The sequence below is a fragment of the Rhinolophus sinicus genome, linkage group LG06 (genome assembly GCF_036562045.2).
Source record: "Rhinolophus sinicus isolate RSC01 linkage group LG06, ASM3656204v1, whole genome shotgun sequence".
Classification (NCBI taxonomy): Eukaryota; Metazoa; Chordata; class Mammalia; order Chiroptera; family Rhinolophidae; genus Rhinolophus; species Rhinolophus sinicus.
In genome coordinates this window covers 2,770,728-2,793,542 of record NC_133756.1, presented here as the reverse complement: position 1 = coordinate 2,793,542, position 22,815 = coordinate 2,770,728, and the positions used below count along the sequence as shown (strand labels likewise).

Below are 22,815 nucleotides of genomic sequence, written 5' to 3'. Positions count from 1 at the left end.
ACTTTACGGGCCTGGTTGATCTGATTGCTTTACTAACTTAATTACTCATCCCAACCACCTACTATCAACATTAGCCAGCTGCACAGATTACCAGCCAGCCCAGACTCTCCCCTGAGCCAAAGACCCAGAGAACCCAGCGCAAAGCCACAGGCCTGATGGATGAATATGGTGCAGCAAGGCTCCATGATGGTGTTGCTAAAATTACAGACTCACAAAGGGAACCCTGCACTTACTGTGAGGACTCGGTGGGGCAATGGAGGCTCCAGGACAGAGTGCGAACCACAGGACAGCAGGACCCCGTGGGAAATGGAGGCAGGGAGCCGTTGGCAGGGGGACACTCGCTGTCTCCCCAGCACGGGCTGGGTGGGTCCTGCTCCTGGAGCCCGCCTCTCTCTGTGCCTCTGTCCCTGGCTACTCTCACTCCCATGGCCCCTCTTCCTCCCGCTCTGTGCAGTTTCCCTTCCCCCGTGGGTCGGCTGACTCAGAGCTCTTTCTTAGTCCAGCCTCACTTTGCACCGGCGGGTCCAAACCTCCCGGCTCCCACCGTCGTGACCTTGCAGGCTCCAGCTCCCTAATTTTTTCCCTCATTCCCAAGCAAATCATTCAAATGGCTCAATTTGTGTTATCCTGCTAGTTGGATGTTAGGGGTCTCTGCCTGTCTAACGGTCGATGCCCATCCTTGCTGTCCTCAGCAGAGTTGGGGTCTCCGGGGACCAAGCAGGGGGCCCTTTCAGCAGTGGCAGACCCAGCAGGCAGTCTTTGGCCTACTTAGCAAAGACTGGAGAGTGGGTTTCTAATTCCTGAAAATATGGGCAAGAGTTCCATGAGTTGGAGAATGAGTTCTTCATTTTTGCTTCCAGTTTCCTCATTAACAGTCTGGGTGATAATGATAAATCACATCCTTTCTCCTGGAATGAGGGGTCTGCATAGATAATAATGCCATTTGCCTCATACCAGCTGCTGCTCCAACTATTACACACAAGTTTGTTGTTAATCCCCAGGAGGGAGGTGTATCACCAAATCCTATTAAAGATGGGAAAACTGAGGCACAGAGCAGTTGAGTAACTTGCCAAAAGTCACACAGCTAGTAAGTGGCAGAGCAGGTCATTCTGGCTTCTGATCCTGCTCTTAATCATGCTGACTTCACACCACCATGTTGCCATTCCAGCATCCCTCAGACTCCAAGGAAAAGTCAGCAATGACATAAAGGAGGCTGGGACTTAACTCTGTTTTCCAGAACAGGGTGGGCCTTTGTATCTGGCCAGGGTGGCAAGCACTGTGCAGGAACGCTGCTGCCCTTTGCCCGCACCCTTTCCAAAGGGCATGAGAAATGCCCGTCAGCAGTTATCAACCCAAAAGTTTCTCCCTCAGCTAAATTCAAGGACTGTTTACCCATGTGGATTCAGGAGGATTAGGCAATCCATTGATGTGACACTATCGTTGGTTTGGGTGTGACCAAGTACACTGCAGCTGTTAGAACAAACACCTTTCATGGGGAATTGGGTGCCCACACCAGCTCCATGGCCCAGAGGCATGGAGTGGGATGTGGCTCACGAGCAGGGCCTCAGGGTCAGTGGTTGAATTCAGAGCGAGGATAAGAACATGACTGCCTCCAGTTAGGATTCTCCATTCAATGCTAAAACGTGGGGGCAGGCCATTTCCCAAGATGCCTGGCTGGTGACTGGTGACAACTGCTGAGGTGGGCAGGAAACACCAGGTGGGGTCCGGCGAGGGTTTTCAGGCCCTGGGGATGCCCCTCACCAGGCCCCAGAGCTCTGCTTGCCAGGAGCAAGGGCACACATGAAGTGCCGCTGTTCCGGAAAAGCCTCCCCGTCCTGCTTCTCTCTGCCCTGGGCCTTTTTCCTCCCCTGGATCACTCACCCACAAAGGCTGCCCTGTGTGGCCCTGCAAGTGAGTTTTTACAAGTCAGGACATTGAGCCACGAAACCCATGGGCTAATTGGACACGGTAGTGACGCCGGAGATCAGGTGGGCACACCGCCTCCCCTGGTGGACCAAGTCAGAAGGGCCATTGTGGGGAATGTGTTATTGTTTTCACGGGTGCAGCAAAGGGTGGCTCGGCCAGCCAGACTTGGTAAATTGCTATTTACAGTTTCTGAGCCTTTAAAAGAAGAGCTTCCCTGAATCGGTCCTGATTCCAGACCTGCAGCATGATGACAGCTCTGGTGACACTGCTCTCTCTGCTCCTCCCGGGAGCCCTGGCCCAGCACGGGTCCGAGTGGACATACTCAGGTAAGCCCCCACCCCAAGGGCTGCGGGTTCCCCTGAGGACCACAGGGAAGCCTGGCGTTTCCGGGGGCGTGAGGCCACCCACGCATGCATGCATGCAGGCTGTGTGAGGTTCCTGTGTGGGGGTCTGCCCACCGTGGGCTCCATAGCTCCTGCTGCATGGAAACACACTGAACATAGATCCTGGTTAAGGCAAAGAGGACCTACCCTGTTCCCCCGAAAATAAGACCTAGCCGGACCATCAGCTGTAATGCGTTTTTGGAGCAAAAATTAACATAAGACCCTGTATTATTATGTTATGTTATATTATATTATATTATACCCAGTCTTATAATAAAATAAGTCTTATAATAAAATAAGACTGGGTCATATGAATTTTTGCTCCAAAAGACGCATTAGAGCTGATGGTCTGGCGAGGTCTTATTTTCCGGGAAATATGGTAGCTGTCCCCTTCACCAATCCTGACTCACTTGCAGCTCTTTTACTTTCAAACCTTTTCTGCCCATGGAGCTGGTGTGAGAGCTTGCTCACTGCTCCTGGCTGCAGGACCATTCACTTTCCTGGTCTGTGTAGTGGAAAATAAAGTGCTTAGAAAGGGCTATCTGCTGCCTCAAAGAGCGTGTGTGGACTTTGTGGGAGCTTTCTTCTTAGCAATTTCATGACACATAGTTTACCCAGAACGTCTGGACTTGCCGAGAACTCAGTGACCTGGGGCTAGCCTGCAGTCTGCCCTCCCCACGACCCTGCTGGGGCTTGGATCAGCACTTGACTGAAACCCGACTTTCCGAATGTAAAATGGAAGCCCTTCCCCCGGCATTTAGCACGTGTTCCAGCCCTGTGGGAGCCAAAGACAGGAAGACCAGGTCTGTGGGGTTAGGACAGGAAACACCCCTCCCACGTGGCAGTGAAGGGACCTCCTGCCTGCGCCCCCTCTTTTCAGCTGACTGAGGGATGGATGGGCTCCGAGAGGATGCTTGCGTCCACCGGCTGACGCAGGAGCGCCCCCGCTGTGGAGCCCACTCTGCTCAGTCCACCCCTGCCTCAGACACAGGGGGAAGCGTCCATTCAGGACACACGTGTGTCCTGTTAAGTCAAGGTCAACAGAACTAAGGACATTGCGGGGAGGCTCAGAAAGTCCAGCTTCAGGGGACAGGACGGCGCACTCTGGCCAAACGCTGTTCTGGAGCGGAGGAATCCCACCCGCCACCAGGGCCACGGAGACCTGGTGTCAGCTTCACGTGGCCCACTGGTCCCCATATGGGGACAAGGAAGAGAGAGTTCCAGCAAGGGCAGGTCTTGTCCTCCCCAGCTCAGCCCAGCCTCTGAGACTGTGCCTTTTGGAAAGCCAACAGGGGCCCAGGAGTGCTTGCAGAGAGCTACTGCAAGTGCTTTTCAGGAATACTTGAGAAACCCCCCAACACTGGCAGGGGCAGGGGCCAAAGCCTTTTGATCCATGAAGAGGCTGTGCCTGAGACCTCAGCCTTGATCCTGCCATCTGCCTCTAGGAAAGAACTGTTTAAAAATTGGATTGTATATTAAATAAAAAGCAGGGCAGAATTGACTTTCCTATTGATTGCTAAGCCAAGAAGCTGCGAGAGCCCCCAATACAAACATCGTCCTTAAAACACGAGCTACACACTTAAGGTGCAGCTATGCCTCAGGGGGAGGAGAGCCTGGATTCCCAGCGGCAGGTGGGTGAGACCACGACCCATAGCTGTTTGGAGGCCGAGTCGCCCATCCTACTGACCTGCTTTCATTATCCTCTCTTCCCTATAAATAGAAAGATAAATTTCCCTACTTTGATATTTTTTTTAACAAACCATTTGATCATCTTTGAACCTGATGCTTCCTTTCTTGCCCTGAACCCATAGGTATAGGTACCCAGATGGCCTTTACCATCTGGGAGATCATTGAAAGGGGCTGGAGCAAGAAGACCGGTGAGGGCCCTACCGTAGGAGGTGGGGGTCTGTGTGACTGTTGTGGGCTGGGAAGGAAAATGCATCATCTGGGGAAATGAAGAGAAGGCCCCTGAAAGCAGCACAGTGTACCCCTGAGTGCCATGCCCAAGGGGCCCCCTAATACATTTGTCGGCTGACAGTCATTCAAAGGGAAAACTAAAGCTATGTATTAAAGACTTTCATTGCTTTCAAAACATTAAGCTGTGTTCCCAAGGCCAGTGGTTGCAACAGCAAAGCTAGGAGTCAGCCTCCAAGCCCCAGACACAGGGTCCATGGAGTTGATTTAGATACTGCTTCCGCCTCCTTCTGAGGCTTCTGCTTCCTAGAAGGCAGGCGGCTCGCCTTGACCCTGGCCTCCTGCCTGGCCCCTGTGGGCCTCCCGCTGGGCAGGCCCTGCTGTGAGCTGCAGGCTGTGGCTTGAGCCCTGAGTGAGGTGCCCAGAGGGACGGCTCTGCAGGGCATCCCCTTGAGTGTCCCCTTGGCTCTCTCCTGTCTCAGAGGGGGCGCTGGACCAAGCACACTGGCCCAGGGAGTACCCCACCTGTGGGGGGAAGAGGCAGTCGCCCATCAACCTGCAGAGGAAGAAGGTGCACTACAACCCCTCGCTGACGGCTCTGAACCTGACTGGCTATGAGGCGCAGGGGGGTGAGTTCCCCATGATCAACAACGGCCACACAGGTAAGGGGCAGGCGACAGGCTCCTGACCACGGTGGGTCAGCAGGGGATGCAGCGTTCCACAGGGGAGCTGGTGGCCTCAGACCTGAGGGCTGATGGGTGTTCGGGCCCTGACACCAGGAGGCCCTTCCATAGTTGCACAGCCACTGTCTTTACACTCCATCCCTGGTGGGCTGGCTCCTTCAGTCTGCAGTAGCCTCTCCCCGGCTCACTCTGACCCAGCCAGCGGGAAATTCAGCCGACAGAGCAGCACTGCTGCGGAAGCCACACGGCCCACCTGCGTGTTCTGTTGATCCGTGTGCCCTGGTCTGGCTTTCTGTTTTCTCTGTTGAGTGATTAGCTCTTCCAGAATGTCATGTAGTTGGAATCATACAGTATGCAGCCTTTCCGGATTGGCTTCTTTCACTTAGTAATATGCATTTAAGATTCCTCCATGTCTTTTCATGAGTTGACAGTTCATTTCTTTTTAGTGCTATGTAAATAGTGTACCATTGTCTGGATGGACCAGTTTATTTATCCTTCACCTACAGAGGGACATCTTGGTTGCTTCCAAGTTTTGACAATTACGAACAAAACTGTTATAAACATCTGTGTGCAGAGATTTGTGTGGACGTAAGTTTTCAACTCCATTGGGTAAACACCAAGGAGCGTGATGGCTGGGTCACATGCACACAGGAGTGTATTTAGTTTTGTAAGAACCCATCAACTGTCTTCCAACATGGCCGCACCACGAGCGTCCCCACCAGCAATGACGAGATTCCTGCTGCTCCACGTCCTCACCAGCGTTTACTGGTGTCAGTGTCCAGATTTTGGCTGTTCTAACAGGTGTGCAGTGGTATCTCCTTGCTTTAATTTGTATTTCCCCAATGACACCTGATGGGAGCACCCTGTCGTATACTTATTTACCGTCTGTGTATTTTCTTTGGAGAGGCATCTGTTAAAGTCTTGCCTATTTCTCAATCAAGTTGTTTTCTCATTGCTGAATGTTAAGAGTTCTTTGGATATTCTGGATCACAGCTCCTTATCAGATGTGTAGTTTGCAGATATTTTCTTCCAGTCTGTGGCTTGTCTTCTAATTCTCTTGATACTATCTTTTGCAGAATAGAAGTTTTAATTTTAATAAAGTCCAACTTATCAATTATGTCTTTCATTGATCATGTCTTTGGTGTATCTAAAAAGGCATTATTTTCCAGGAATTTTTTTTTTTTTTTAAGATTTTATTGGGGAAGAGGAACAGGACTTTATTGGGGAACAGTGTGCACTTCCAGGACTTTTTCTCCAAGTCAAGTTGTTGTCCTTTCAATCTTAGTTGTGGAGGGTTCTGTTCAGCTTCAAGTTGTTGTTCTTTCAGTCTTAGTTGTTGAGGGCGCAGCTCAGCTCCAGGTCCAGTTGCCGTTGCTAGTTGCAGGGGGCACAGCCCACCATCCCTTGCAGGAGTCGAACCGGCAACCTTGTGGTTGAGAGGACGCACTCCCACCAACTGAGCCATCCGGGAGCTCAGCAGCAGCTCAGCTCAAGGTGCCATGTTCAATTTTAGTTGCAGGGGGCGCTGCCCACCATCCCTTGCGGGAGTCAAGGAATTGAACTGGCAACCTTGTGGTTGAGAGCCCACTGGCCCATTTGAGAATCGAACTGGCAGCCTTCGGAGTTAGGAGCACGGAGCTCTAACCGCTTGAGCCACCGGGCCGGCCCCATTTTCTAGGAGTTTTATAGTTTTGCATTTTACATGTAGATCTCTGATTTATTTTGACTTGTTTTTGGTGAAGAATGTAAGGTCTGTGTCTAGATTCATTTTTTTTTTGCCTGTGGATGTCCAGTCGTTCCATTTGTTGAAGAGACTCCATTGTGTTGCCTTTGCACCGTCATCAAAGAACCAGTTGACTGTATTTATGTGGGTCTGTTTCTGGGCTCTCTGTTCTGTTCCACTGACCTACTTTTCTGTTCCTTCACTGGTACCACACCGTCTTGATTACTGTAGCTTAGTAGTAAGTCTCGGAGTTGGGTAGTGTCAGTCCTCTGCCTTGGTTCTTCTTCAATATTGAGTTGGCTGTTCTGGGTCTTTTGCCTCTTCATCCAAACTTGAGAATCAATTTGTTTATACTCACAAAACAACTTGCTGGGATTTTTATTGGGATTGTGTTGAATCTATAGATCGAGTTGAAAAGAACTGACATCTTGGCCATCTTGAGTCTTCCTAGCCAGGAACATGGATTGTCTCTCCATTTATTGAGTTCTTTGATTTTTTTCATCAGTTTTGTAGTTTTCCTCATATATATCTTGTACATATTTTGTTAGATATATACCTACATATTTAAGTTTTGAGGGTGGTGATATAAATGGTAATGTGTTTTTAATTTCAAGTTCTACTTTATATTTATATTTTATGTGCCCCATTTTTATTATTAAACAGACGTAAAATTACATTTCAATAAAAAGAAATTGAAAACACACTTGGATATTGCGATAAATTGCTACAAAAGTTTCTAAAGCTTATCCTCGATTTCTCCGCTTTGTTGTAGACTTAGTTATAGTTGGTGGACTTCTAACAGTTGGTGGAGGAGTACTGATCAATATATGTGTTTTTAATTCTCTCAAATACATATTCATAGGCTCCAGAAAAGCTTAAAATCCTGAGGTACTGGGCTTCTGGTGTTTAGTGGGAAAAACAACACTGTTCTCTCGATAGGCCCCGTCAGCCTCTCTGCTTGTTAGGCTCCTTGAGAGGAGGGACCACCTCTCATTCACCTGTCTGTCCCAGTACCTGGCCCAGAGCGTGGCACAGGTGAGCTGCACTCGAGGGGAAAGACCTATGCCTGAAAGGATAGACCCCCTAAAGAGGCATCCAGAAGTGATGCAGGTTCTGAGAAGGTTTGGATCTTTGAAGACTTGCAAGAGCAAGGCTGGTTTTGTCTTCTTTTAAAAACAAATTCTTATTTTGAAATAGTTCTAGATTAGAAAAATTGTAAAACTCATGCAGGGAAGTCCCACATACCCTTCTCCTACTTCCCCTAATACTATCATCTTTACGTCCTATAAGCACACTACACTGATACAACACGATTAACTGCTCTGCAGACCTCGTTTGAGTTTCATCACTTTCTCAATAATTTCCTTTTCCTGGGCCAAGAACTAATCCAGGGTCCCACGTTTCACTTTTCCATCACATCTCCTTAGTCTCCTCCAATCGGGGTCAGTTCCTTAGTCCTTCTTGGACTTTCATGGCCTTGACACTTTGCCATTGTTTCTTGGGCACAGAAAATGCTCAGATCATGTGGCTTTTCTGGTCTGATAAGAATTTTGTTAAATTAGTTTCAAACAATGGGGAGCAACCTCTTCTGGAAGTTCAATCAATTTTCAGAATTTGGAAGGTCCAGCAAGTGGATTTTTGGGGACAGAGATTTGACCTCACCTTTTTAAAGGAGGGTGCAGCTCACAGTGGCCCATGCGGGGATTGAACCAGCAACCCTGGTGCTACGAGCACTATGCGCCAACCAACTGAGCTAACTGGCCACCCCTGGTCTCACCTTTTTAAAAGCACAGTGAGAAGCTCAGAATTGCTGCCATTTCCCAATCTGGCCTGTGCTATCCTGTTGATCAGACTTGAGAATTGAGACATTCTGTCTGCCGGAAATTGGGTTTTAACAGGATATCTGCTATTGCTCAGATGAAGCTAATTGTCCATTTAAAAGCTCTGGCCTGGTCCTGAGCTCTCTAGTCTCTTGGCACAGATGACTGCCCATCTCCTCTTAAAGGCCCTTCTATTTTTTTCTATGTGAGCCTTGATTTTGAGCTGGCCACATTTTAAGCACTGAATACAAAGCCCGTGTTCTGCAAAAGAACACGAGAAAATCTCGGAGGCCGGATTCCTGCATTACAGCATATTACGTTATGAGTTTAATCACAGCTTCCTGCTGCTTTAGACAATTTGGAAGGGAAGAAAGGGCATTTGACAGGTACCAAATACCTAATATTTGCTCTTTTAGAAAACTGACTTGTCGATAACCACCTTTGATGACTTTAAAGACCTTCCTAACAGGACAGGTGCTGCCTGTCCCTTTCCAAATCCTGAATTATAACCTCATAGATATTTCTCTTTGTCAGTCTCTGGTGTCACTCTCCATGTCTTCCTTTTGCCTGGCTCATTCTGAAAGATAGAGATTTCTCTAAGGCTGGGGCCTGTGAAATGAACAAAGGCTGTTGTGTGACCAAAGTGACTGCCTATAGGAAGTCATAGGACAGGAGACGGGAGGAAGCTGGAAGAGTGGCAAGAGCCTAACATTTGAGGCTTCCATTGAAAGTCAGTCACATTCACTTGTCTTAATAGGGAAACCACTTCCTAGATGGTGTAGGTGCCTGACCACTGCAGTGTACACCTGAAGCTGAAGGCGAATAAAAATTAATGTCAATTATAATTACATATATATATATAAATTATATGCATATGTTTATATAGTCACAGGATGTGGGGTACAGCATAAGGAATAGAGTCAGTGGAACTTAACACGTATATACAATGTCAGAGGGGTAGTAGATTGGGAGAGGGGGGTTATCACTTTGTGAGGGGTGTGAATGTTGAACTAGTACATTGTTCTGTACACCTGAAACTAATAATAATAAAAAAAGAAAATCAGTCACATTAAATGCCAAGCCAAGGGTCCACGTGTTCCCTGACTTGCTGCAGAATTTGGCCTCTTGTCTTCTGAAGACAAGTTGAGGTCTGTAATGGTGACATCTTATTCACGCCCAGTTCTGCCCTGACTGATGTACTGTGTGACTCTGAGCAAGTCTTTCCACCTCCCCGGGGCGGCTTCCTTGTCCATAAGAGTGTTGAAGCCCCTCAGGAGTGGAGTAGGCTGTTAGCGGGGCTACTTCTAGAAAGATATGTGGGATGAGGATTTTAGCCACATCACAAAGAAGACAACAATCTCAACTTGGCCTGACAAACAGTGCTCACTCTGGGTAGTAATAGTAATCAAAGGGGTCCCAAGAGGCCCCTCTTCCTATTTCTACACTGGGGGCAAATTCCAAAAGGGCCAGAGGTGGAGAATAGAATTCTGCTTTCCATACCCCTTGGCCAGTTTCTCAGGGCCACCTCTTTGATGTGCCACTTTGTGGTCCTGCCCCTGACCTTCTTGTTCTGGGTGGGAAGTTGTATGCCTTGGGAGAGGCACCTGCCCAGCCCGGCTTACTCAGTGCCTGGTCCCCATCGTGCCGTCCTCCCATTGGTGACCCTGCTCCTGACATTCTAAGCCAGTCTGTAGCACCAGCTGCAGGAGTGGGCAGGTGGCCAGGGAGGCCGCCTAACCAGTAGGCCTGACTCATCCCCACCCACCTGCACCCCTCCCTACCCCTTTTCTTCTCTCCCAGTGCAGATCAGCTTGCCCCCAACCATGCGCATGACGGCCCCTGATGGCACCGAGTACACAGCCCTGCAGATGCACTTCCACTGGGGTGGCGCGTCCTCTGAGATCAGTGGGTCTGAGCACACCATCGATGGGATCAGATATGTGACGGAGGTACCTTGAGGACCCCGACTGGTTCCTCTCCCTCAAACCCCATTGTCACTTTTCTTATTAAAACAGCTGAAAAGACTTTGTGCAATGGTGACAGCCAAGTCACCGCAGTCATTCATTCACAGCTATTCATTGATCACTGCTATGTGCCGGGGGCTTAGGCAGGGTCTCTGCCCTCACAGAAGTCATAGCAAGGCAGGAGTTCACAGCCCACACAGTTGGGCATGCCCTCTTTAGTTTCAGCTGGATTTCTATGTTCCCAGATTTTCTGGGTTCCCTCTTGCTTAGATCTGCCCTTAGGGCGACCACAGGTTTACAGTGGCCTCCTGGGACGAAGGGGCTCATGTCTAGTCCATGGAGACCTCAGGAGAACCCAGGGACCTCACATGATCCCTCTGGACTCTGCCAGCTTGTCTGTTTGCAGGGAGGTGGGATCAGGGAAATGCCCTTGAATGTCCATCTTCCCAGAATCCCACTCATGCTCTTTCCATCCTTGGAGAATTTTCTGGTCTTGATAGATCTCATTGCTTAGATGGAGGGAGATGGAGGTCGGAGTTGTTTGTGTGGGACCATCTGAGGTCTTAGATGGAGCATCTTTTTTTCTTTTCCTCCTTCCCTGAAAACCTGAAGCATTAGAAGTCTATATGAACTGCCCTTGACTTACCTTTTCTTGCCCCCACAGATTCACGTCGTGCACTACAATTCTAAATACAGCAGCTACGATATAGCCAAGAGTGAACCGGATGGTTTGGCTGTGCTGGCAGCCCTCATTGAGGTAGGCTGAAACTACGCATGTGAAGCTATAGATTGGCACCCACACAAGGTGTTAAGTATAGGTGAAGGGTGTCCCTGTCTATCCCTCCTCATCCATTCCTGAGCTCACAATTCTTGGAAATGCTAACTCAATGGAAGATTTACCCTTTTTCCAGCCCTGGCTCATACTCCCTGTGTTCTTTCTGTGTTATCATCCTTGGGGACCTTGGATAACTTGGACAAGTTGACTTAAAAGAGGTAGGATCACAGAAGGGTTGACTGAACATCAAGTGGTCTGAGGGGAAGGGAAAGTCTGTGACCCGCCAGGCAAAGGCAACACCTCTGCATTTCTAAGAAGTCTGGCAGGTGGGACTTATGGCTAGGTGGCAAGGTGTACTGAGTAAATCCGATCCCCCTGAAGCAAGTATTAAGTTGGATAAAATTGTCACAAACAACCATATCAATGCGTTGGAAATGGACCAAGGCAAACCACAATTTAGGCATTTATTTATGAAAAGTAGCTAAAATTTTGAGTAAGAACAATGGTAGTCTGTGGACGTCGTCTTGGGGGCTGTTCCCATCCCCACCCGCTAACTTGGTCAGCAAGGTCATTTTATAAGGGTAGGCTGGACAGGAAAAACAGCAGCTTCACAGCCTGGGAGTGGGGGACTGGCTTGATTCGGGGTATAAGTTGAAAACTCATGGTCGGGGGACTGTCAGTAAGAGTAGCAAACTTGACAGAAAAGACAGAAAACTTGCAGCTCTGATAGTTTGAGATTCAGTCCCAGTTGGGTTTGAGTGGCAAGTGGCAGACCCATCAGAAATTTATCGGAGAGATCCTGGAAAAGAGAGAGCCAAAGAAGGACTATGTAGGCTTCCCAAGAGGTGGAAAGTAAAGCATTTGGCCCCTAGGAATCCAGGCTAAAAATAATATTTAAGAGCTGAGCAGAGACAGATACAGTCAGATATAGAGGGAAGAAGGCGATGTGATGACGGGGCAGAGATTGGAGTGACGCAGCTGCTACCTGAGGACCACCAAGGATGGCTTGCAACAACCAGAAGACAGAAAGAGGCAAGGAAGCACCTTTCCTGGAGCCTTCAGATGGAGGATGGCCCTAGTGACACCTTGATTCAGACTTGTGGCCTCCAGAACTGCAAGAGAATACATTTCTGTTGTTTTAAGAAAAACAAACAAGCAAACAAATTAAACAGAACCAGGACATTGGCTGCGACATCCTGCTGGCGAGACACATCCTGCCGATGAAGTGCAGGCAAATTACTAAACACACACACACCCCTCAGGACAATGTACAAAACCATAATTCAGATTTACTACCATGAATTATCTAAAATGTCCAGTTTTCAACAAAAAAGTTGGGCATGCAAAGAAATAGGAAAATGTGATCATTTAGGAGAACAAAAGCAGTCAACAGAAACCTACTCTGAGTGGACCCAGAGTGATTTAGCAGATAGTAGTTTAAAACAGCTATCATAAATATATTCAAAGGTTTGAAAGAAACTATAGTCAAAAAATTAAAGGAAAATATGGTGACAATGATCCAAAAAAGGAACTCTCAATAGAGAAATAAAAACTACAAAAATGCACCAAATGGAATGTGTAGAGCTGAAAAGTATATTAACCAAAATGAAAATACAGTGGTACCTCGGTTTTCGAACATAATCCATTCTGGAAGACCGTTCAAGTTCTGAAACATTCAAAAACCGAGGCATGGTTTCCCCATAGAGAATAATGCAAAATGGATTAATCCGTTCCAGGACTTTAAAATCAACCCCTAAAACTGCAAATTTAGCATGAATTTTACTATCTAATGATACCATAGATCCATAAACTTTATGGCGTTTGTAAACCGAAATGTTTGTCAATGGAGACTTTCAAAAACCGAGGTACCACTGTATTCACGACATGGGCTCAAAGCAGATTTGCGGCAACAAAAGAAAGAATCAGTGCATTTGAAGACAGATCAAATAAATTATTCAATCTGAAGAACAAAGAAAAAATATTAAAGAAAAATGTACATAGACTTATAGACTCATAGGGATAAGATCACCCATCCCAACATTTATATAATGGGAGTTCCAGAAGGAGAGGAGAGATAAATGGCAGAAAAATATGTTGACGAAATAATGGTCAAAATTTCCCCAAATTTGATGAAAAACATTAATTTACCAGTTCAAGAAACTAAACAAACTCCATGTCTGATAAACATCTAGACACATCAAAGTCAAACTGCTGAAAGCAACAAGAGAAAAAGGATTCATTATATATACAGACTGACAGTACAATTAATGGCTGACTTCTCATTAGAAACAAGTCATCAGAAGGCAGTGGAATAAATGTCAACCAGGAAGCCTATATCCAACTAAACCACCCTTCAAAAATGAGGCAAAATAAAGACACTCCCAGATAAACCAAAACTGAGATAATTGCTAGTAGACCTGTCTTACAAGAATTATTAAAGAAAATCCTTCGGGCTGAAAGAAAATGACACCAGACAGTAATTCAAATCCATGGAAAGAAATGAAGAGTGCCAGAAATGGTAAATACAAAGACCATATATGCATATTCTTTGTCTTAAAAAAAAAATCTATAAGATCACCTAAACCAATAATAAGAATAGCAGTGTATTGTTGGGTTTATAATACATGTAGCTATAATTACATATGACAAAAATAGAAGCTAGGGAAAACAATAGAGCTATATTGGAGCAAAGTCATATATTTTACTGGAATTAAGTTAGTATCAACCTGACATAGATTGTGATGTTATAATAAGTTGTGTATCATAATCACCAGTGCAACCACTAAGAAAATAACTAAACATGGTTCAATGGTACACTAAAAGTACTTGTTTAACACAAAAGGTGGAACAGAGAACAAAAAAAAGTGACACATTTAGAAAACAAATAGCAAACGGCAGTTTAAATCCAAGAAATCTGAATTTATACACAGTGGGAGAAGAACTGGATCAACACGGAAAAGACGGAAAAGAACCACTGAAAATAGACCCTTTTCACCAAAACAACTTTACTGACATGTAAAAGGTCAACACGCATACAAAAAACTGAAGAGTGGTTGGCAGTGGGCAGAATGGAGTGGTTTGGCCCTGGACGTCTGGCTCTCCTGCACCCAGTCAAGTCCTGACAGTGTCACTGGGATATTTTAACAGTGACCTTTGGCCATTACCTGAGTACATCACCAAGAAGCTCCCTTCCCTGGAAGCTGCCACGGTGCTTCAGATCTTGTCTCCCAGAGGAGACTGGTGAGCCCAGGCAGCTGGTGGCAAAGAACAGCCAGATGTGTCCCCAGCACAACTGGGGCATGGATGTGGCCACTTCCCAGCCCTCACGGGCTGCCCAGTCAGCCAAAACGCCTAATAGTTGTGTGCCGGAGGTCTCTTCCCCACTTAGGTTACCTGCTCTGTGTTTCTCCCACAGGTCAAAGATCACACTGAAAACACTTATTACAGTGACTTCATTTCTCACTTGAAAAACGTCAAGTTTGCAGGTAAGGGAAAGCCAACAGTGGCTGCAGGTGGGAAGAGGAAGGAATGTGAGTGTAAGGTGGTGACAGGAGGGCAGAAAAGGGTGGTGCTGGGGGGGAGGGTGGCAGATAAGACCTGTCAGGAGAGTGGACCCCTCCCTGTGTGAGGTCTCATGTTCCAGCAATTCCTGCTGTTGACTCAGGCCTTGAACACCTCTGAGAAACCTATTCATAAACTCTTATCTGTTGATTCCCATGATTGGAACTTATGGATGGCCAGAGTTCCACTAACTAGGGATAAGTTCACTTAAGTGACTGTCACCTCTGATCCCCACTGGTATGAGGATCCTGGTCACTAGAGAGAGATGCCCTCCTCAGCTTCAAGCTGAGAAGAATCTCAAGCGTGAAGCCCCTCATCATCGTCGAGCCTGGATACAAAGACATGGGGAGCTGGTCTCCCTTCCCTCTGCCTCCAGAAGGCCGAGTTCTTGTCAGAGTGACGGCCTACTCCCATGGTCAACCCTTGACATTGAGCATTGCCCATGCCAGCTCTGAGGCCTGGTTTTGTGCATCCCACTTGCCCACATCTCCCAGCGTCCAGCTCCCTGACGTCTGTCCTCACTCCGTTCCCCAGTTCTCCTGACCTCCAATCCCTGGGCCTCCCACATCATTGATTTCTTACCCTTCCTTGGATCTTTCCACTCAGTACACAACTCTGCTCTAATACCTCCCACCTCAACACACACACACACACAAATATCTTTTGCCCTACCCTTCCCACCTTCCACCCCATTTCCAGCTCACCTTGAAAGAGTTGTCTAACAATCCTGTTCTATTTTCTCACCCATCCTAAGCTGGCTCCACCACTCCACCGAGCCTTAAAGGTCACCCAATTGTCAGATCTACTGCCCCCTTCTCTCCCCTTCTCTTAATCAACCTCAAAACAATGATTCATTACACTTGGCTCTCTTTCTGGTCTCATTCTGGCCACACCCTGCCCCACCCCCAGCTCTGCTCCTTTTTTCTGGCTTCTGCCCTAATGTTGGAGGGAGCCCAACTCTGCCTTTCCTCAACAGCCTCATTCAGTCCCATGGCCTGAATTGCCATCTCTAGGCTGTGGACTCCAAAAATCTACATCTGGTCCCCCACGCAGTGACAGCATCAGGCAAGACAGGTGAGGCAACGTGGACACAAGAACCATCTGGCTAATTTACTGACCATGAACAAAGCCAGCAGGAGAAACCTCAGGCCTGTGGGCTAACGAAAGAGTTTCCTTGAATTCACTGAGCTCAGATAATCCACTTCTAATAACTGACCCTGATACATTTCTTTTTCCAATTCAGTAAATTCTGCTTCTGATCAATACTACCCACAACCCAGGCCCCTCTCTGAACTCCAGCGTCCTTTTTCGAGCCATTTCCTTGATATTGCCATGTGGATCTAAACTCAGTGTAGCCAAAACATAACTCTGCACCGCCCTGTCCTTCCAGGCTTGACCCTAAACTGACTTTCTCACCTCAGCAAAGCCTGTCATCATGCATCTCATGTTTAAGCCCCAAACCCCAAAATCATTCTTGATTTTCCTAGTTCTCTTAATCCCCACATCCAAACCATCAGCAGGTCCTATTGTTTTTATCTCTCTGCTTTCAACGCCTTTGGGTACTTACCCAGAAGTAGAATTACTGAATCATATGTAATTCCATGTTTAATTGTTTAAGGAACTGCCACATTGTTTTCCACAGCAGCTGCACCATGGTTCTGGAATTCTTGACTCACTTAACTATATTAGAGTTACGAAACAAAACCTAAGCAATAGAGCCCTTTAGAAGGTTATACCTTAAAATCTTTCCAATAATAAAACTTAGCAATCTTTTGTGTGCTGTGGAGGCTTCAGACACCCTGCAGGAAGTCCCTCGCCTACTCGCCACCTGTGGCTGCGCTGGGTTCCCAGCGGGTGTGGCAGAAAGAGCTCAGGACCAGAGGCCTGAGCCTGGGCCCCCACGTGGTTCCAAGTCTGACCTTCTAATCTGTATCCATCCACTTCTAAATGAGCCCAAACCGAGGAACTTTGTTCCTGGAGGGCACTTACCCAGAAGCCCCTAGGAGTCATAATTAATTTCTTTCATGGATCGTAACACGTAATCACATCCAAACAATGAAAATGGTGATGAAGACAGTTACAGTCATGAGTACCTGCCCCTGTGCTAGGTTCATGCCAGCACTTTGTAAACACATTTTCCTTTACCCGCAGAGCAATCCTACTGATTGTTCCCTTTTCACAGATGAAGAAATAGCTGCAGAGGGGTGAGCTTCTGGCCAGGGCCATTCCGCCAGGAGGAGGCATCTGAGAAAGTCTTTCCCCGAAGGCTTCACCCTCCGCAAAGCAGCAAACTGGGGAAATGGTTTCCCAATAATCAGCTTCGGCGTCCTTCTGCTTAAATCAAGCGATCTGAGTACGGCCTGCGTCTGAGCTGTCTTCCCAAGGGGCAGCAGTTTTTCCTAACATTCTCTTATCTCTTGTCCCCTCTGTTAGGACAAAGCACAGTTCTGAGCGGCCTCGACATTCAGGACATGCTGCCTGCAAACCTCCACCACTACTACAGCTACCGCGGGTCACTCACCACCCCTCCCTGTACCGAGAACGTCCACTGGTTTGTGCTGGCAGATTCCGTGAAGCTCTCCAAGGCACAGGTAATGCATGGCATCACTTCACCAGTCTCCCCTTTTGACTTCCTGGCTAACAAGAATGTTTCCCCAGATGTCGCCTAATGTCAACCCGGGGCTCCTGGGGTTTTCCATGTACATGGCAACGTGCCTCACCTATATTGCCATGGACAATCTTACTAGTGCTGTGGCAGAAATAGGCAAACAGGCGGCAGGGGGCCCAAGGAACCATAGTTGATGCAGCAAACGGACTGGAGCCTGATCCACATCAGAGGAAAAGAGCTGCATCGCAAAGGCAAATATTTATGGAGTGCTGCTCTTGGAAGCACTCTTCTAGGCCCTCGATACACAAAATCCCTGTGCTCGTGGAGCTTAGAGTCTAACTTCATGAATGGCTTTAGGCAAGAAGGATAGATTCTCATTTAGCTCTGTACCGTGCTGAAATACCTGCAGCCTTTGCGGAGATAAGCTGTATCAGTCATCTTTTGTCCTCCAGCATAGCGTGGACACATAATAAATATTTGCTGAGTTAGATAACGGACAAATGTACTGAGGCTGCAAAGCAAAGTTGATATTTCCTTCTGGGTGATGTTCATAGAAACAAATATTCCTTTTTCTTAAATTTTTCATTTTCCTAATCCCGGAAAAGGTGGAAAGACCCCTATTCAAGGATATCCACACATAAAAATGTTCCAACCAGGTTGGAAGTTTCCCCAGATACCTACCTAACAGAAGCAAATGTAAATTATCTCTGGAAAAATGCACCTTAAATCCAGATATTGAAGAATTTCCACAAATAAAATTAACTGAAATGAGCTCAATTAAAAAAAATCACAAAATACAAAAGGAAAAAGACACTATGAGTGAGTATCAGCAGAATCAGACCTACAAAGATTTCAAGTAGAGAAGATATCAGACATTTAATATAAAATAAGAATGTTTAATATGTATAAAATGCATAATGTTAATATGTATGATTAAACACATTTAGTATATTTAATATGTTTAAGAGTTTTAAATATGAGAAAAGAACAATAAAGTATAAAAATGACCAAGTAGATTTAGGAAAAAAAAACCCAAATAGAATTTCTAGAAATGAAAAGATAGTAACTGAAATGAACAACTCAATGAGTATGTTTAATAGCATGTTACATGTAGTTCAGGAATGAATTAGTAAACTAGAATACAGAGCTGAGAAAATTATCTACAATGCAGTACAAAGAGAAAAAAAAACAGAAATATGAAAAAGAAGTAGAGACGCAGAGCATATAATGAAATCGTTTAACAAATGTCTAATTGAAATTCTAGGAGAAGAGGGGTAATATAGAGAAGCGGTATGATTTGAGAAATATTGGCTGACAATTTTCCAAAAGAGTTGAAAGACACCAAGTCATATATTCAGTAAGCCCAATGAGTCATTGTAAACTTTTTAAAAAACCCATATTAAACACATCACAGTGAAACCACAAAACATAAAAGACAAAGAAAATATTTAAAAATCAGCCAGAGAGTAGAAACAGATTATCACGAAAAGAGTTCTATTAGACTGAGCGCTGATTCAATGCAGCAAGAATGAAAGTAAGAAAGCAGTGGAATCATATTTTCAAAGCACAAAGAGAAATGAATAGCTGATCTAGAATTGTACCTGCAGCAAAAAATTTATTTCAGGAATGTGGACAAAATACAGATATTTTCAGAAAAATAAAAATTGCTACTTGATATGTCTCTGTTTACTTCTTCCTCTCTTTTCTACTGTTGATCAAATACTCATAGAAAAAGATTAAAAGAGATTTTTGGAAGAATAAATGGATGAATGGATGCTATAGAATGTGCAATGCCTGGCACATCGCACCCAAAACCTCCTCTGGACTCGAGACCTCGCAAATGCTTTATCAGAGTTATATAAATTCAAGATCTAGTTCAATTTCTAACTAACTTTTTAAAAATCACCCAGTGCCTCTTCCTCTCCATAATGCACTTCCTCTTGCCTGCAGATTTGGAAGCTAGAGAACTCCTTATTGGATAACCAAAACAAGGTGCTCCGCAACGATTATCGCAGGACCCAGCCCCTGAACAACAGAGTGGTGGAGGCCAACTTCATGTATCACCCTGACCATCGTAAGAGCAACTCTTATTTACTCTTTGCAATGTCTTGACTCCTGTATTCTTCCTTCTCTGGGCGGACCCATTTCGTCTGGCAATAGTAAGGGAAGGAGAGTCATCTAAACAGCAGGAGGCTCAGACAGACCAATCCGTACAGGGCTTGGGCAAAGGGGACGACTCATTGACTCAGTCCTGGCAGTGATGGCAGAGGAGTCAATGAGGGTGGGTGACTATATGATTTATTACCTACCTGGTGGTCTTGGTCAAAGGCAGTAGGAGAAACAAGATGTCAGCCTTTGGGAAACAAGATGCCCAGATGCTCCCATAAAAGTGTAGGCTGAGGTTAACCTTATTTCAGACCAAGATAAAGGTGTCCCACACACCTTTATCTTGGTCTGTACTACGAGCCCATTCCCAACTCCTCCTCCAGGTGGGGATAACCAGACCACAGATTGTTTACTACATTTTGGGGGGATCAAGCCCCAACACCAGGGCACTGGAAGTAGGTACAGACAGTCCAGCTTCCCCTGGAATCACTAATCCATCGGGTCAGGCTCCAAATGTGTGCTTGGCTCACCTCATTTCTGGGGTTATAAGAATGTAAATATTCTGCAATTTTCTCCAATTTGTTTTTTGTCTGCTTCTCTGTAAAGCTGTAGTGAACCATACACATTCCCTGAATTTATCGTCTTTACAATCTATTTCCATTAACCGTTCCCGACACCTTTACATCCTCTAACACAGTAAAATCAGTCTCCAGTCAACATTACCCACATCTCTATACGTATCTTTCAAGATTTTTAAATCTCCATACGTACTCCACCCACCTCCCCACCCCCACAGCAAAATAAAGGCCCATTTGTGCTTTTCTCTCCATCTTTCCTTCCCGGTTCATTTATTGTCTTCCCTGCATCAGTCTGCTCCTCCAGTATGATATTAAGAGAGAAAAATGATACCAGCTATAACGATCATTTCGCATGTTACACTATATACAACTGCTTTTTCCAAAGGGTGGCTTCCTCCTCAGCAGGTCCAGTCGCTAGCAGGGAGCCAGAGGGGCCTTAGACCCACTGATCTCTCTCCTTGTTCTAATTTTGCCATGTTCCCAAATAAAATTTTACACTATTTTTGCAACAGACACATGTTATCCTGTTTCCCACATGCCACATCTCAAATGCTTTTTCTATGGGTGGGGGGGTACCCAATGTACCCTCATGAGGGACCTCAGATGTTCTAGATACCCTTGTCTTAGACCACAAGGTCCCATGCTGCGGCTTGCCTGTAGGCCCACTGTGGCCCTTCTGAGACTCATCGTTTAGGATTATTACTTCAATTCCCAGTAGATAGTAAGAAGACTTCTTGCCCCACCCCCGGCCGAGGGATCTGAATGATGGTCTGCCTTTGCTAGTAAGAGAACAGAGAACTGTGCACCGCCTCACTCCACCTGACCTCAGGCCCAGACCTCTAATGTAGCAGTGATTGTGTCCAGTCAAGCTGGTTGTGTGACCCACACGATATCATCTCATAGTTCTATAGAGTTCCACCCAAGATGGGTCAATATGACCAACCCGTCAGTGAGGAATGATCTAAGAAACCAAGGTCCAAGAGTAAAACTACCTTCGACATGTCACCCCTTAGATTCTGGCAGCTTACAAGCCTAAATTCAGACACAGTGGGGAGGCTCGAAGCCAATGGGATGAGTACGTGGAGGGCATTCTAAGGAATCAAACATACTTTCCCTGAGAGCACATGTGCAGAATAATGTCTGGCTGTCTTGCAGTCTCTGTTTTCATGACCTCCAAAGTTTTGACCTCTTCCCATTAACTCTTCTTTTTATAGACTATCATCTAGGCGCTGAGCTCCAGTTTTACCTACGCAAGATCAACAGTAACGTTGAGTACCTGAGAGAATATATTGAACAGAAAAAAGCAAAGAGAAAAAGCCAGTAGTGATGAGCTTATAGTGTGAGCTAGTACAGGAAGAGGACACCTTTCCCTGAGCCCACGCCGTGCCCTGAATCTGAAAAATCCTGTGTATCCAGATCACATCTCTCCCCGAGGCACCTGTTGAATTTCTGATTAAAACAAGGGGAAACCATCATCCATAAAAGGAAACGAGATGGCTTACATGTATGAGAAGGGATTCAAGTTGGATACCACCAATGGAAATTGATTGTAATAGGAATTTAACTATCCTCCTGTCAAATCATGCACGTTGATCTTTCTAAATTATAAACCAGCCTGAACTTCCCTGTAGCAGTTGAGTGTAATAAATAAGTTTGGAAACTTATCATTTAAAAATTTCTCTTTTCTATTCCTGTATCGCATTTCAAAGATCCCTTCCTCGCACTATCCCAAGGGACCCAGGTGATGGGATAGAAATCAAGGTGGGAGGGATTTCCAGGACCAGGATTAAGAAAAAGGAGACATCCTTGTATTGAGAACTTGTTGATGTGGAGGTTTGGAGCAGTGATCATGTCCTGTGAATAAAAGAGAGGAGAACAAGGAGGCAGGCTCCCGGGAGAGGTGGAGAGAGGACAGAGGGTCTCCATACAGAGCTCGTCCTTGTTAGTCAGATGGTATCTGGTCTTGTCACCAGACCCAGATTCAAGTGCTAGTTCTACCATTCACTAGTCATACGAGACAATAAAATAACATATCTTTTAGGGCTGTGGTTTGGTTAAATAAGACAAGGTTGAGAAGTACACAGCAGAATAGCCATTATTTTCATTGGTCAGTTATGTGCACCCCACCCTCCAGCTTCCTCTTCACCTCTGATTGAGCTCACCTGCATTCTTTGGAATTCCTGTCTCTGCTGTCATTATTACCTGTGCTCGCCCATGTTGTTACTCATCATATCCAAAGCACTTCCACACCTGACTTCATTTACCCCTGGAACAATCCTCAAAGAAGCTGCATGTCCCCAGTTCACAGAAAAGACACCAAGAGGCAGAAAGGCCAGGTGACTCACCTGCGGTCTCCCAGGTAGAAGACAAATTTGGACCTAAGTCTTCTGTATCCAAGTTCCTTTAACTACAAAAGTCTTCCTTTTCAGTTCTCCAACAAGCTTCTGTAAAGCACTTGCTACATGCCAGACATTAGGCTAAGTACTGGGGTACACAGATGGGGGAGGATGGGTTCCTATGCTGTTGGAGCTCAAGTCCAGTGAGTGGGACATTTAAATAAACAACAACATACAAGAAAAATCCATTTGAATACCTACATTTTTGTATTTGGAAATTGCTTATTATTAAGAAATAAAAATAAATAACCAACCGCCCTACCATGAGGAGAACAACTGTTTAAAACCTCCACAGAGGAGCTGGTGCTTGGCCTGGGTTTGGAAGGCTGCAAAAGAACTCACCTGGTGAGCGAGAGAGGGAGGGGGCACTACAGCCCA

General features: G+C 46.0%; 1 protein-coding gene across 6 annotated transcripts in view; it reads left to right on the top strand.

Annotated features, from left to right (window-relative positions):
• CA6 (carbonic anhydrase 6) overlaps positions 1-21,705 on the top strand; it is a 28,415-nt gene extending 6,710 nt beyond the window's left edge. The window contains exons 1-9 of one of the 6 annotated variants that reach the window (XM_074334098.1): positions 1,499-1,699; positions 2,113-2,252; positions 4,706-4,885; positions 10,250-10,398; positions 11,078-11,170; positions 14,604-14,673; positions 17,183-17,340; positions 19,308-19,431; positions 21,256-21,705. In XM_074334098.1, the coding sequence (XP_074190199.1) occupies positions 2,171-2,252; positions 4,706-4,885; positions 10,250-10,398; positions 11,078-11,170; positions 14,604-14,673; positions 17,183-17,340; positions 19,308-19,431; positions 21,256-21,365 (966 nt within the window). In that variant the 5' untranslated portion in view covers positions 1,499-1,699; positions 2,113-2,170 and the 3' untranslated portion in view covers positions 21,366-21,705. Of the gene's footprint in view, positions 1-1,498; positions 2,253-4,705; positions 4,886-10,249; positions 10,399-11,077; positions 11,171-14,603; positions 14,674-17,182; positions 17,341-19,307; positions 19,432-21,255 lie in introns of those variants that run through there. The other 5 variants (XM_019746675.2, XM_074334097.1, XM_074334096.1 and 2 more) reach the window with 5 other exon arrangements.
• The last annotated feature ends 1,110 nt before the right edge of the window (positions 21,706-22,815 follow it).